Below are 13,871 nucleotides of genomic sequence, written 5' to 3' on the forward strand. Positions count from 1 at the left end.
CAAAATGTGTCCATCCATCAGTAATTAAATATTCAGGGTCCCTTAATTTCTTTGAAGATGAGTATTTTCCTGTGGAGATAAGAAAAGAACCCTGCCTCCAACCTATCTGTATTTCTTACCATCAGTATGCTCGCCATCCTTATGAAAGAATTGTTATTTATCTTTTCCAAGTGGCTTCTCTTCTTCAAACCGAACCTTTATTAATTTTGATGGTATCCACAAGTTTTCCTCACCTGTGGGGATAAGAGCAAAACCCCTTCCCCAACGTAGCACATCTCCTGGCTTCCATTGTGAGGTCAGCACATCCTTGAAATAAACTGGTTGATTTAGTTCAGTAGACTTTTCCATTATCCAATGTCTTTCTGCAGCCGTTGTTCCCTTCTCATTAGCGTTGAGAAAATTCAAGGTTAACAAAGCATTATGTAACCTATTTCTGGGGGTGTTTTCCACCCCTTTCTGTTTGTTCAACATATCCTTTATAGTTCGATTTGATCTTTCTATGACTGCTTGACCTGTAGGATTGTATGGTATACCTGTAACATGCTTGATATTGTAATGATCAAAAAACTGTTTCATTTTCCTAGAAACATAAGCAGGACCATTATCCGTCTTTATTTGTGTAGGTATACCCATGATAGCCATGACTTCTAATAAATGAGTGATTACTGAATCAGCTTTTTCTGAACTTAAAGCAGTTGCCCACTGAAAGCCTGAATAAGTGTCAATGGTGTGATGAACATATTTTAATTTGCCAAATTCTGCAAAGTGGAACACACCCATCTGCCAGATTTCATTCCTTTGGGTGCCCTTTGGATTAGCCCCTGCAGGCAATGGCATTTGGTTATATAAAGAGCAAGTAGGGCATTTCTTTACAATCTCCTTAGCTTGTTGCCATGTAATTGAAAACTCTTTCTTCAAACCTTTGCTATTAACATGATGTTTTTTATGAAATTCAGAGGCTTGTAGCACACTACCAATCAATAATTGATCAATTTCTGCATTACCTTGTGCTAGAGGACCTGGCAGACCCGTATGGGATCGGATGTGTGTTATGTACATAGGGCAAAGCCTGTTCCTGATCAAATCTTGAACCTGGAGAAACAATGAGGTTAGTTCTGTATCATCAGGTATAAATTCAGCAGTTTCAATATGTAAAATAACTCTTTCTGCGTATTGTGAATCAGTGACTATATTAATAGGTTCTTTAAAATCCCTTAGCACCATAAGAATGGCATATAATTCCGCCTTCTGGACAGAATTATATGGACTTTGTTCCACCTTACCCAAGTCTTCTGATTTGTAACCTGCCTTCCCTGATTTATTGGCATCAGTATAGAATGTACGGGCTCCAGTTATTGGAGCATCACGGACGATTCGAGGAAGAATCCAAGAAGTTCTCTTTATGAAGTTAAGCCTCTTGCTTTTTGGATAGTTGTTATTAATGTCTCCCAAAAAATTAGCACAAGCTCTTTGCCATGGTTCGTTGTCTTCCCATAATTTCTTTAGTTCATCAGCAGTGAAAGGCACTATAATTTCTGCTGGGTCTATGCCTGCTAGTTGACGAAGTCTCAGCTTGCCTTTTATAATTAACTCAGAGACTTTTTCCACATAAGTTTTCAGTTTCTTACTTGGTTTATGTGGTAAAAAGATCCATTCCAAAATAATATCATCTCTCTGCATTAAAATTCCTGTAGGAGAAATTTTTGATGGTAGTATGACGAGAATACAATCGAGCTCTGGATTCACCCTGTCTACATGTGACTGTTGTAATTTTTCCTCAATCATTGTCAGTTCCTTTTCTGCTTCAGCGGTTAATTCTCTGGGACTGTTTAAATCTTTATCACCATCCAAGGTTTTGTTCAAATGAATTATTAGATCAGGTGTTATTCCAATAGCTGGTCGTAGACTGGAAATGTCTCCTAACAGTCTTTGAAAGTCATTAAGAGTCCATAGGCGATCTCTCCTAATTTGTGCTTTTTGTGTCTTAATTTTTTGCAAACGTATTTTATAACCTAAATAATTAACAGAATCTCCCTTCTGAATCTTTTCAGGAGCGATTTGAAATCCCCATTTAGGTAAAAGTATCTTTATTTCTTCAAACAGTCTGTTCAAGGTATCCATGTTTGAATCGGATAACAAAATGTCGTCCATGTAATGGTATACTATAGATTTGGGGAATTTCTTGCGTATTATTTGCAATGGTTGGTTCACAAAATATTGGCACAGGGAGGGGCTATTTAACATACCCTGGGGGAGGATGGTCCAGTGGTACCTCCTCGAAGGTTGAGAATTGTTATAAGTAGGCACTGTGAAGGCAAATTTTTCTCTACCTTCTTTTTGCAAAGGTATAGTGAAAAAACAATCCTTTAAATCAATAACTATGAGAGGCCATCCTTTTGGTAATAAAAAGGGCAAAGGAATTCCAGATTGCAGAGGGCCCATAGGTTGAATAACCTTGTTGATGGCCCTGAGATCTGTCACCATTCTCCATTTACCTGATTTTTTCTTAACCACAAATACAGGAGAATTCCAAGGGCTGGTAGATTCTTCTATATGTCCAGCATCTAATTGTTCTTGTACCAGCTGTTCTAAAGCCTGTAACTTTTCCTCAGCTAAAGGCCATTGCTTTGTCCATATTGGTTTCTCAGTCAACCATTTTAGAGGCAAGGCTGTTGGTATCTCTGAAGGGACATCAATTGCTTGTTCTTGTACAGCCTGAATGGCCGGTTTTCTCCGTTTGTAATATCTTTTAATATTATTCTCAGAAATATAGGCTCTAGAAGTAGCAGGAATGTTAATTTCAGTATTCCATTGTTGTAATAGGTCACGACCCCATAAATTCATTGTGATATTGGCTACATATGGCCTTAATTTTCTTATTTGTCCCTCTGGCCCTATACATTCAACTCATCTCGTGCTCTGCCTTACTCGAGATAGGGTTCCAATTCCCAGGAGCTGAACATTTACATTCTGAAGAGGCCAATACGGATGCCAAGATTCTGGGGTAATGATACTTATATCAGCACCTGTGTCCAGCAGGCCAGTAATAAAAATGCCATTTACACACACTCTCAGTTTAGGTCTTTGATCATTTATAGAAGTTTGCCAAAACACACGTAACTTATCTTTCTGATCATTATTGCTTGTAACAGTAGACATGGGGCTTCCTAATTGTTCTGACGAGGCACGTTCTCTGCAGAAACTGGAAATGACTGAACCATGTTTGCCATGGGGACCTGTGAGGCCCCCCTCTCACGTTTTCCATCTGTATCAGGTTGCCTTGTCCATCTCTTGTAGACCTGCATTCATTCATCCAATGTCTGCCTTTTCCACATCTTCTACATAAACCTGAAGGCTGAGTCCTCCTATTTCTGTTATTTCTAGAAGATGCATTATTATTATTTTTGAAAGATGCATTATTATTATTATTATTTCTGAAAATCTGTTGTCTACAATTCCTTTTCATATGACCCATTTTGCCACAATTAAAACATTTGGTATTCTGGTTTCTCCTTTTACCATTGGAAATTGCTTCTTCTACCCATGCTTCAGTGCCATAATCAAATGTATCAACATTGAGTGTATGCAAGATCCATTCTTCCAAGGGTGCTGATCTGAACTTTAAAGGACCCAAAATTCTTTTGCATTCCACATTTGCATTTTCATAAGCCAAAGACTCAATCATTATACGTCTTTCTTCTGGGTCAGATATTCCTATTTGTACAGCCTTAGTTAATCTTTGTAAAAAGTCACTAAAGGGTTCTCTCTGACCCTGTTTAACTCTGACAAATGATTCCATTCTCTGTCCTGGGTCTTGTACCCTGTCCCAAGCCCTTAAGGCTGCTGTAGTACACATGGAGAGTGTGTTTTCATCCAAATTAGCTTGTTCCTGAGGGTCAGAAAAGAGCCCTTCACCTAGAATTTTATCTAGGGAAATGTCAATTCCCTTTGCTTTTTCCTGCTGTTCTAAGAGTCTAGCCTCTTGCCTGAATAAGCATTTCTATTTTAATTGCGGTCTACTCTCAAGTACCGCAGGGCTCAGCTGGAGCCAGTCCGAGGGGGTTGCTCTGCTTGTCGTGGCCCAAGATCTTAGCATCTCTTTAACAAAAGAGGCTTGCATCCCAAAAGTCATGACAGCCTGTTTTATTTCCTTGAGATCATTCATACAGACAGGCTCCCGTGTATCCTCCTTGATGACCCTAGGGTTTCTGGAACCAATCACCTTCTCTGTTGTTATTACTGGAAAGGCAGGTAGAGCTGTAGGTAGAGCTTTGTGGAAATTGTCCCGGAAAGATTTACCCACAGATGTAGTTAAAATTTGCCTTTCTACCCTTTGCTCTTTTTCATCAGAATTTAGAAATTCCTCAATCTTTTCAATTCTATTCACCATTGCCTTCTGCAATGTCTGAATCTCCTGTCCTGAATTATGTTCCAAAGCCTTCATTGAGGATTCTAAAGTATGAAGTTTGTCCGTTAGAGATAACATCTCATCTTTGGACATAATTTTTATGGCATAAACCGTGCCTTCTTGTATTGACAATCTTTCCGTCAATCTGTCATAAGCTTTAGACAAAATCTGATTGTCACGTTCAGCAGTTTTGATTCTCTCAGTTAATGTTTCATTTCCTACAGAAAGGGACTGAAACTTACGATCCAAATCATCTGTTGCCTCTTCCATAGTAATGAATTTCTCCTTAATATCAGCACTAATGTTTCAGTTCCTACAGAAAGGGACTGAAGCTTACGATCCAAATCAGCTGTTCCCTCTTCCATAGTAATGAATTTCTCCTTAACATCAGCCTGGAGAACGTCAAACTGATTCTTGAGAAGATTGTTGTCATTCTCAATTGTTTTTAAGGGTTCAATCTCTGCCTTAAGAATCCTGGATTCGTCTCGTAAAGACTTTATCATATTTCTATTATCAAACCATTTAGTGCCAATGAAAACTACGAATCCCAGAAGGATCCATAGATGTGGGGTGATAGACACCTCTTGTAAAAGCTCCCACATGGTACAATTAAAAAAACTGTTAAATTCTTGAACAGTAACAGTGTTCAGACATTTTATTTATAAAAGAAAAATTTTTTACCTGCAATGATCGGTTCCTGCCAGTGGTGGTCTCTGTGTTTTTGGAGCCTGTCCTAGAACTAACTAGCTCTTGTAGACCAGGCTGGCATCGAACTCACAAAGATCCGCCTGTCTCTGACTCCCAAGTGCTGGGATTAAAGGCGTGCGCTACCACTGCCTGGCCGGCCTCCCACTCACAGAAATCCACCTGCCTCTGCTTCTCAAGTGCTGGGATTAAAGGCATGCGCCACCACTGCCTGGCCGGCCTTGAACTCACAGAGATCCGCCTGCCTCTGCCCCCCAAATGCTGGTATCAAAGGCGTGCGCCACCACTGCCCGGCCAAGTCACTTTGTATCAGACCAAATCTGCCGCTGTGGCAGCTTTTGTTGCAAAACCGCAGGTACTTGAGCTTCTGCTAATTCAGGCAGTGGGGTTCCGCTGCAAACTTAGCCAAGGCAGGAAGAATGGGCCTGTGTGGCCGAGTGTATCTCGGACTCGGCACTGGGGCCGGCGTCACGAACTAAAAGACAGCACCCGGGAGGGTGCTGTGTTAGCTAGCGGGCTACCCGCTTGGGTCGGGGGCAAAACAGCCCGACATTGGATGCCAAAATGTAACAGCATAAACGAATGCAGACAGATTGTAAAAATATATATACAGCTTTAATGGCGAAATAAACTTACAGAACCACCATTCCCACGGAGACCAGGAAAGCAGAAGAGAAGGCTGGGAGCACGTTCGCCAAATTTATAGGCAAACATTAGCCCGAGGCGAACACGCCCCCTAAGGGGCGGGACTTATCCCTACACAAGAGTATGGGGACTTTCAAAGTCGTATTCGTATTGAACATATTTTATATTATGAACCTATGAGGGCCAGGGTCAAGACGTGACGGTTGGAAGTTAACAGGTTGTTTCCCAAAGACTTGTATGTTTGAAGAGTTAGTTCTTAGCCCTGGTGCTATTTTAGGAGGGTATGAGACTTTTAAGAGGTGGATCCTTACTGGAAGAAATGACTTGCTGGTACAAGCCTTATGGGTTATATATACACACCTCTCCCTGAGTCAGTTGGTCAGTCAGTCAGTCAGTCAGTCTGTCTCTCTCTACTTCCTAACGGCCAATGCAATGTACCAGCCACTCTACACTCCTGTCACCATAGCTTTGAGTTACTCTTGCAGCCAGACTTTTCCTGCCATGAAAGACACGATCCCTTTAAACCATGAGCCAAAGTATCTCTCTTCCTTTCAAGTTGCTTCTTCTCAGGAATTTGGTCACAGTAGTGAAACAGTTATTAATATAAACACCTTCCAAAATAAAGACACCAGGCCCAGATGCTAAACCCATCAATAACTCTACAAAACACTTAAAAGAAAAATAGCAGTTCAGTAACTTCTCCCAGAATATGGGCAATAAGGGAATATATATTTCAACTCTTCTGAGTTAAAATCTCCAGCACCAGCCAGGCATGGTGGTGTGTGCCTGTTTTTCTAGCACTGCTGAGGCAGAGGCAGAAGGATCTGTACAGCCCTTTGGTCATACAGTCTAGCCAAATTGGTGAGCTCCAGGTTGAGTCAGAGACCTCATCTCAAAAAACAAGGTTGAGCATGACGAGATAGCTGAGTAGGTAAAGACAATTGTAAGCAAGCTTACTTGATCCCATGGACCCACATGGCAGAAGGAGAGAACCGATTCCCACAAACTGCCCTTTGACCTCCACACATGCACCATAGTACATGTGTACCCACCCCATACAAAATAATAAATAAACATAACAACAATAAGGTACTGAGGGAGAGAGGAAGAGATCTGACATCAACCTCTGGCTTCCATACTCCACGGACACAAATACATACATGTACATGCATCACAGAGAGAGAGAGAGAGAGAGAGAGAGAGAGAGAGAGAGAGAGAGAGAGAGAGAGAGAGAGAACTGTTAGACTTTAAAAGATTGAAATCACTCATTATTGCAAATGAATATTAAGTAGTTAATGAATTGTGGCATTCAACTGCTAAGGATGCATTCAATATCTAAGGTGTCTAATGTTATCTCTGTAATACCCTTTTTAAAACAAACATGAACTGTATCCAGAAGAAATTTCACTCACTCCTCTACGAACACTTCTCATGTAAGGCTTTCTCTCTTACCCTCCAGAACCTCTTCATAAAGTGCATGCACCCCTTCAGGCACGATAACCGCCAGTGCAGTTCCACAGAGAAGACCAGCACCCAAAACAGTCACCAGCTTCAGTCGCTCCTGGAAAAACAACAGAAGACAGTATTAGAACACAGTGCTTCTCAACCTTCCTAATACTTGACACTTTAATACAGTTCCTCCTGTTGTGGTGACCCCCAACCATGAAATTATCTTCGTTGCTATTTTGTAACTATAAATTTTGCTACTATTAGGAATTGTAATGGAAATATCTGTATTTTCCAAAGGTCTTAGGCAACCCCTGTGAAAGGTCATTCAACCTGCCCCCAAGGGGTCACAACCCACAGGTTGAGAACTGCTATGTTAGAAAGACTGATTGATGAATGGGAATGGCCAGTAAGCATGAAGAATGATTGGCTTCATAAATAATACAGTTAAAGATGAGAAGCTGGGCACACTGGCTTCTGAGAAGGGTGAGGGAGGAAGACTTCTTGAGCCCAGAAGTTTGAGACAACTTGGGCAACACAACAAGATTATGACTTCTTTGTTTATAGAGAGGCAGAGTTTTGTATAGCCCAGGCCAGCCTCAAACTTGATAATGTAGTTAAGGATGGCCTTATTGTTGGATATCTGATCATACTATGAACCCCAAAATTGTGTTATTTACTAGAAAAAAAAACATTTCTCTCTGTGGTGTGGCTCAGCCCTAGTACACACCTTTAATCTCAGAGCTTTCTGGCAGAATATTGTAAATAGGATTAAATAGAGTCAAGCATAGGTTAGGAGGCGGAGCACGCAACCAGTTGACAGGAAAAAACCAGAGAGTATGAGGGAGTCAGGAGGCCAGATAGAGAGATGCACTGGAAGGAGAAGGAGAGGACATTCAGTTTGAGGAGTTTTGTTTGGGCCAGCGTAGGAGACATAGGAGAAAGCTCTTTCTGGGATGTCAGCAGAGGAGGAAAGTCAGCCACGTGCTTTCTCTGTCTCTCTGAGCTATCAGGTTTCCACCCCAGCATCTGGCTCCCAAGACTTTATTGGTAAAACTGAATGGCTGAGATTTATATAAAAACAACATGACGTTGAATTTATGCTCCTCCTGCCTCTCGTTCCTAAGTGCTGAGACCATGGGTGTGAGATCCACAAGTGCATCTGGTTTTATGCAGTGTTGGGGCTTCATGCATTCTAGGTAGCACTTAGGCACATCCCCAGTCCATTTGTTTGTTTTTAATAAACAGCTCATTTTATTAGTTAAAAACATGCATACAAAGTAATAGGTCTCATTATGGCACTGAACCACGGAGTCGCTGCTCCAGTCCATGGCAGTTATGTATTCTGAGCATATGTCCTTCCCTATTTCACTTCCACTAGTCCTTCTCCTCTTCCCCCACTAGCCGCCCTGCCACTTTTGAGTCTTTTTTTCTTTAAAAGATCATGAGTTTCATTAGGGTATCATACAGGAGATGGGTAAGGGTTTGTTTACAGAAGCATGAGCACCTCACAATGGCTACACCACTGAAGAAAATGTCTCAGGCTGGAGAGATGGCTCAGCAATTAAGAGCACTGACTGCTCTTCCAGAGGACCCGGGGTTCAATTCCCAATACCCACATGGCAGCTCAAAACTGTCTATAACTCCAGCTTAACTCCTCTTTTGGTTTCTGTGGGTACTGCACACATGTGGTACAGACATAACATGCAAGCAAAACACACACACACACAAAATACAAAATAAAAAAAATTAAAAAAAAAAAGAGAATCCTTCTTCCTCCCCCATCAACCACTAACTTTCTCAGGAAATAGTAAGATCTCACACTGCCCTGGCCAGGGACTACCAGCCTGAGCAGGCTTTGAACCTATGACAATCCTACCTCAGTCTCCCAACTGCTGGGATTGCAAGTATCAGCCAGTGAGACTACAACCCTTGAAGCAAAAACAGAAAGTTGGCAATGATGTAGGGAAACATTTACTATTCATGAACAGGAACAATGGGTGTATTTCCTTAAACGTGACAGGAATATAAACTGCTATAGCTTATTTGGGCCACAATATGACACTTTAGGTTTAAAGTCTCAACGATGTAAATTCTTGAGCTAGAGAGATGACTTAGTGGGTAAGAGAACTTGCCATACAAGTATTCGAATCCCAGAAACTTTGTAAAAACTTGGGCAAGGCTATGTGCCTGCCTGTATGTAACCCCAATGCTGTGGGGAGGCAGAGAAGGACCACTGGGTTTGCTGATAGCCAGCCTAACTCCAGGTTCAGTAAGAGATCCAGTCTCAAAGGAATAAGGCAGAGTGACAGAGCAAGGTACCTGGTGTCTTCCTTCACAAGCCACCTTCACACACGTACATATACCATACACACACAACATTCTTTCATTCACACATACACACACACTCAGAATAAAATTAAAGAGTGCCTTTTGCTCAGGCTCTCCCCACTCCCTGCTCCCCCTCATACCTACCTTCCTACCAAAGCTGATTCACAAACTTCACTTCCAGAAATTCACCCAAAGAAAGAGAAAAGCAAAAATAAACACGCACTTATGAAGAGTCCTAACTTAATTTAAACTAAGTGTCCAAGAAAGGAAAGAACAGCACCTAAGCTACAAAAGCTCTGGGAGATCAGTGTCTAGTCATGGGTTCGGGAAGTCATGACGTACTGGTAGGAGGAAAGTATGATAATATATACTGATAAGCTCATATCTGTGAGAAAAGTACTTGTAGATGGATTTATTAAAAAGTATTTATAGTTACTTCTCCAACTGCTGCAATGAAATCCTGGACCAAAGCAACCTAAGCAAGGAGAAGTTTATCTTGGTCCCAAGGTGAAGGCACGGTCTGACATGACAGGGCAGTTAAGACAACAGGAGCTTGATGTAGCCCACTCACATCACACCCACACCAGGAGGGAGAGATCGCCTCACTTTCTCTTTTTATGCCACGTGGAATGGTGCCCTACAGTAGGCAGGTCTCCCTAGTTCAATTAACCTAACCAAGACAACCTCCCAGAGGCCCATCTCCCAGGAGATTCTCAATCTTATCAGTTGAAAACTGAGATTAACCACCATAATATACAAAAAAAAGCATACATTAAATATAACAACTTTTGTTTCATAAGGTATAAACAATATACAGTATATAATTATATATAACTTATAAAAAACACATGAAAAAGTAAACTTAGGTATGAATACTAACATGGTTCTGTGGGTTTTGTTCCGTTTTCTTTGTGTTTGTGTGCACATGTGTATGTGTATATGCATAACAGAGACCAACATCAAGTATCTTCTCCTCCACCTTATTTTTTGAGGCAAAGCCATGCTTGCAGAGGACCCAATCTACGATTACAGCACCCACAATAGGCAGCTCACAATCACCTCCTAGAACTGAAGGCTCCAGGTGACCCCAACATCCTCCTCTGGCCTCCTCAGAAGCACATGCATGTGCACACACACACACACAGAGAGAGAGAGAGAGAGAGAGAGAGAGAGAGAGAGAACAGATAAGTTACACAGTGCAAGAATGATTCAGGGAATGCTGGGAAAACACTACTCATTTAGTCTGTTTCAGGCCAGGCATCTGTCCCTGTTCCTACAGCAACCAAGTGACACTTCACCTTCTCCATCTGCTTTATCCTGTTGTTCTCTCATAGATGTTATCACAGGGCACTCCCCCAATAAAGTTCTGCACACACATCTCAAAGTGGATTTTCCAGGGAACCCACCTAAGTCACTGAGAGAAGACTTGTATTTGAAAGACAATGAACCTCACAACTCAATACCCAGACACAAACACCCTGGTAAAAAGCTTCACAGAGGATATGAACAACCAGTAAGTCCATAGACTACTCAACAGTTAATTACCAGGAAGATGCAAATAAAACTCATGCAAGACTTTTCATACCTATTTTAAAATATCAAAAATTAGAAAACAAACAAAAACAGTCACAGCACTAAAAATGACAAGGATATAAACTGAAACCTTCGTCTACTGCTGGGAGCATGGAATGAAGGCAGTCTCTAACAGGCATGGTCAGCATTCCCTTTTTTGGGAGTTACCAAAGAGAAATAAAAAAAACTTGTACAAGAATGATCATGGACTGGAGAGATGGCTCACTGATTAAGAGCACTTCTTCTTCTGGAGGACCCAGGTTTGATTCCCAGCACCTATATGGTATGTCAACAATGATCTGTAACTCCAAGAGGGTTTGATGCCCTCTTCCAGCCTCTGTACATAGCAAGCACACATGTGATCACAGACATACATATGTACAGGCAAAACACCCATACATATAGAATAATTTTTAAATATTTACAAAAGAATGTTCACATGGGACATAGGAGTTTGAGGGAGGAGTCAGCATAGTATAACTCATATATGAAATTCTCACCCCTGAAAAAATAAAAAGCCGGGAGATGGCGGTGCACTCCTTTAATCCCAGCACTCAGGAGGCAGAGGCAGGTGGATCTCTGTGAGGTCGAGGCCAGCCTGGTCTACAAGAGCTAATTCCAGGACAGGCACCAAAGCTACATGGAGAAACTTTGCCTTGAAAAAAACAAAAACAAAACAAAACAAAAAACAAAAGGGAGGAAGAAGAGAGGAGGTTCACAGAAGTCAGACATGGTAGTGTATACTTGTAATCCATACTGCACACTGTGGGGGCTGGGCAGGAGGCTTTTGATTTAGAAGGCAGATATCAATTATCAAAAAATGTCTGAGTATAAGACTGGACAAAAATGTAAGAAAGCATCCTCCTTTGATATATAGATTGAAAATCAAAGAACAAGGATGAGAACTGATTTATCTGAGACCCATGCTGTATGGTTAAGGCACAGGGTGGAGAGCCACGCTGTCCAAACATTCCATGATCATGTACAGTCAGCACATGCTACAGTCCATCCTGTGCAACCATCTCAGAAGAACAGTAGTCACACAGCCTATCAACCAGGAACATCCTGTGCAACTCATCTCAGAAGAACAGTAGTCACACAGCCTATCAACCAGGAACATCCTGTGTCATGGGGAAACAAGAGTTATGCCTCTTTTGTGAAGGGTTAAAATAAATAAAGAGAGGGCTGGAGAGATGGTTCAGAGGTTAAGACCATTGCCTGCTCTTCCAAAGGTCCTGAGTTCAATTCCCAGCAACCACATGGTGGCTCACAACCATCTGTAATGAGATCTGGTGCCCTCTTCTGGCCTGCAGGCATACACACAGACAGAACATTGTATACATAATAAATAAATATTTTTTAAAAAAAAATAAATAAATAAAGAGAACAGGAAACAGCCAGTGCTTCACAAAATTTCAGTGTCATCCCTATGCCACCCCTGACAAGACAGGGCCTCACTATGTGGCTCTGGCTATCCCAAAATTCACTATGTAGACCAGGCTAGTTGGAAACTCACAGCCTCTGCCTCCTGAGTGCTGGGATTAAAGGTATGCACCACTATGCCTGGCTGCTTTGGTTTTTTACTATAAAGGGTTATTTATTCTGACAGGAAACGTCACCTACTTTTTTGTAGAGAAATTCTGGAGAATTGGGCACTGCCACTTCACTGGCTTTACCTCAGGAATGCAATGGAGCCCCTTTCGACAGCTGTACTGGAAACAGTCCTGACATATTCCTTACCCATGAAGCCATGTCAAGAATTCTTAGAGCTGGGCTTGGTTGTGCACACCTTTAATCCCAGCACTCGGGAAGCAGAGGCAGGCAGATCTCCGAGTTTGACGTCAGCTTGGGCTATGCAGAGAAACCCTGTCTCAAAAATCAAAATAAGACTTAAATGTTTTAATACTTTGTCCCCAGTTAGTGCACTGTTTAGACAGATTCAGGAGGTGCATTCTTGCTGGGGGAAGTATGTCACTGGGGGTAGGCTTTGAGGCTTCAAAAGTCATGTGTTGTTCCAAGTTTGTTCTTTCAGCTTGCTGTTCCCCATGTCTTCCTGCTGCCATGCCTCTCTGCCATGGTGATAAACTCAGCCTCTGGAACTATAAACCCAAATAAACTCTTCCTTCTATAAGTTGTCTTTGTCAAAGGTTATACAAATATTTAAAGGACCATAACAGGATTCTGTCTCAGTAAGCATGAAGCAACACACCATTTGTCTCATTAATGCAAATATCTTTGATCATAACTGGACTTTTTCCCAAGGAGCAGAAAACCTTGTTCATTTATTGTTTCAATTTTCAGTATTAGAAAGAAAAGATTATCCTACAGTAAATTTACAGCTTGGTGGTGACCAACACTCCGATGAAAAGGACTAGTTAAATGACATAAGCACCACTGCCGTGAGCTGCAGTGCCAATTTTTATTAGAAAAAAATTCTTAACTACCAGTCTTAGTTTGGGTTACTATTACTGTGAAGAAACACCATGACTAAAGCAACCTAGGGAGGAAACGGTCTATTTGACGAACACTTCCACAGCACTGCTTTACCTCAAAGGAAGTCAGGACAGAGGAACTCAAAACAAGACAGGAACCTAGAAGCAGGAGCTGATGCAGAGGCTGTGAAGGAGTGCTTCACAGTGCTTATTGGCTTACTCAGCCTGCTTTCTTAAAGAACCCAGGGCCACCTGTCCAGAAATGGCACAGCCAACAAAGGGCTGGGTCTTCCCAATTAAGAAAATGCCCTAAAGGCTTGCCTACAGCCCAA

At 41.6% G+C, this 13,871-nt stretch overlaps 1 protein-coding gene across 2 annotated transcripts in view; it reads right to left on the reverse strand.

Moving 5' to 3' along the window:
* Window positions 1-13,871, reverse strand: part of Slc39a9 (solute carrier family 39 member 9) — a 52,364-nt gene that overhangs the window by 17,906 nt on the left and 20,587 nt on the right. For both annotated transcript variants that reach the window (XM_075948449.1, XM_075948450.1), the window contains exon 2: window positions 7,211-7,319. In XM_075948449.1, the coding sequence (XP_075804564.1) occupies window positions 7,211-7,319 (109 nt within the window). The remainder of the gene's footprint in view (window positions 1-7,210; window positions 7,320-13,871) is intronic.

Source organism: Microtus pennsylvanicus, chromosome 14 (assembly GCF_037038515.1).
Source record: "Microtus pennsylvanicus isolate mMicPen1 chromosome 14, mMicPen1.hap1, whole genome shotgun sequence".
Taxonomy (NCBI): Eukaryota; Metazoa; Chordata; class Mammalia; order Rodentia; family Cricetidae; genus Microtus; species Microtus pennsylvanicus.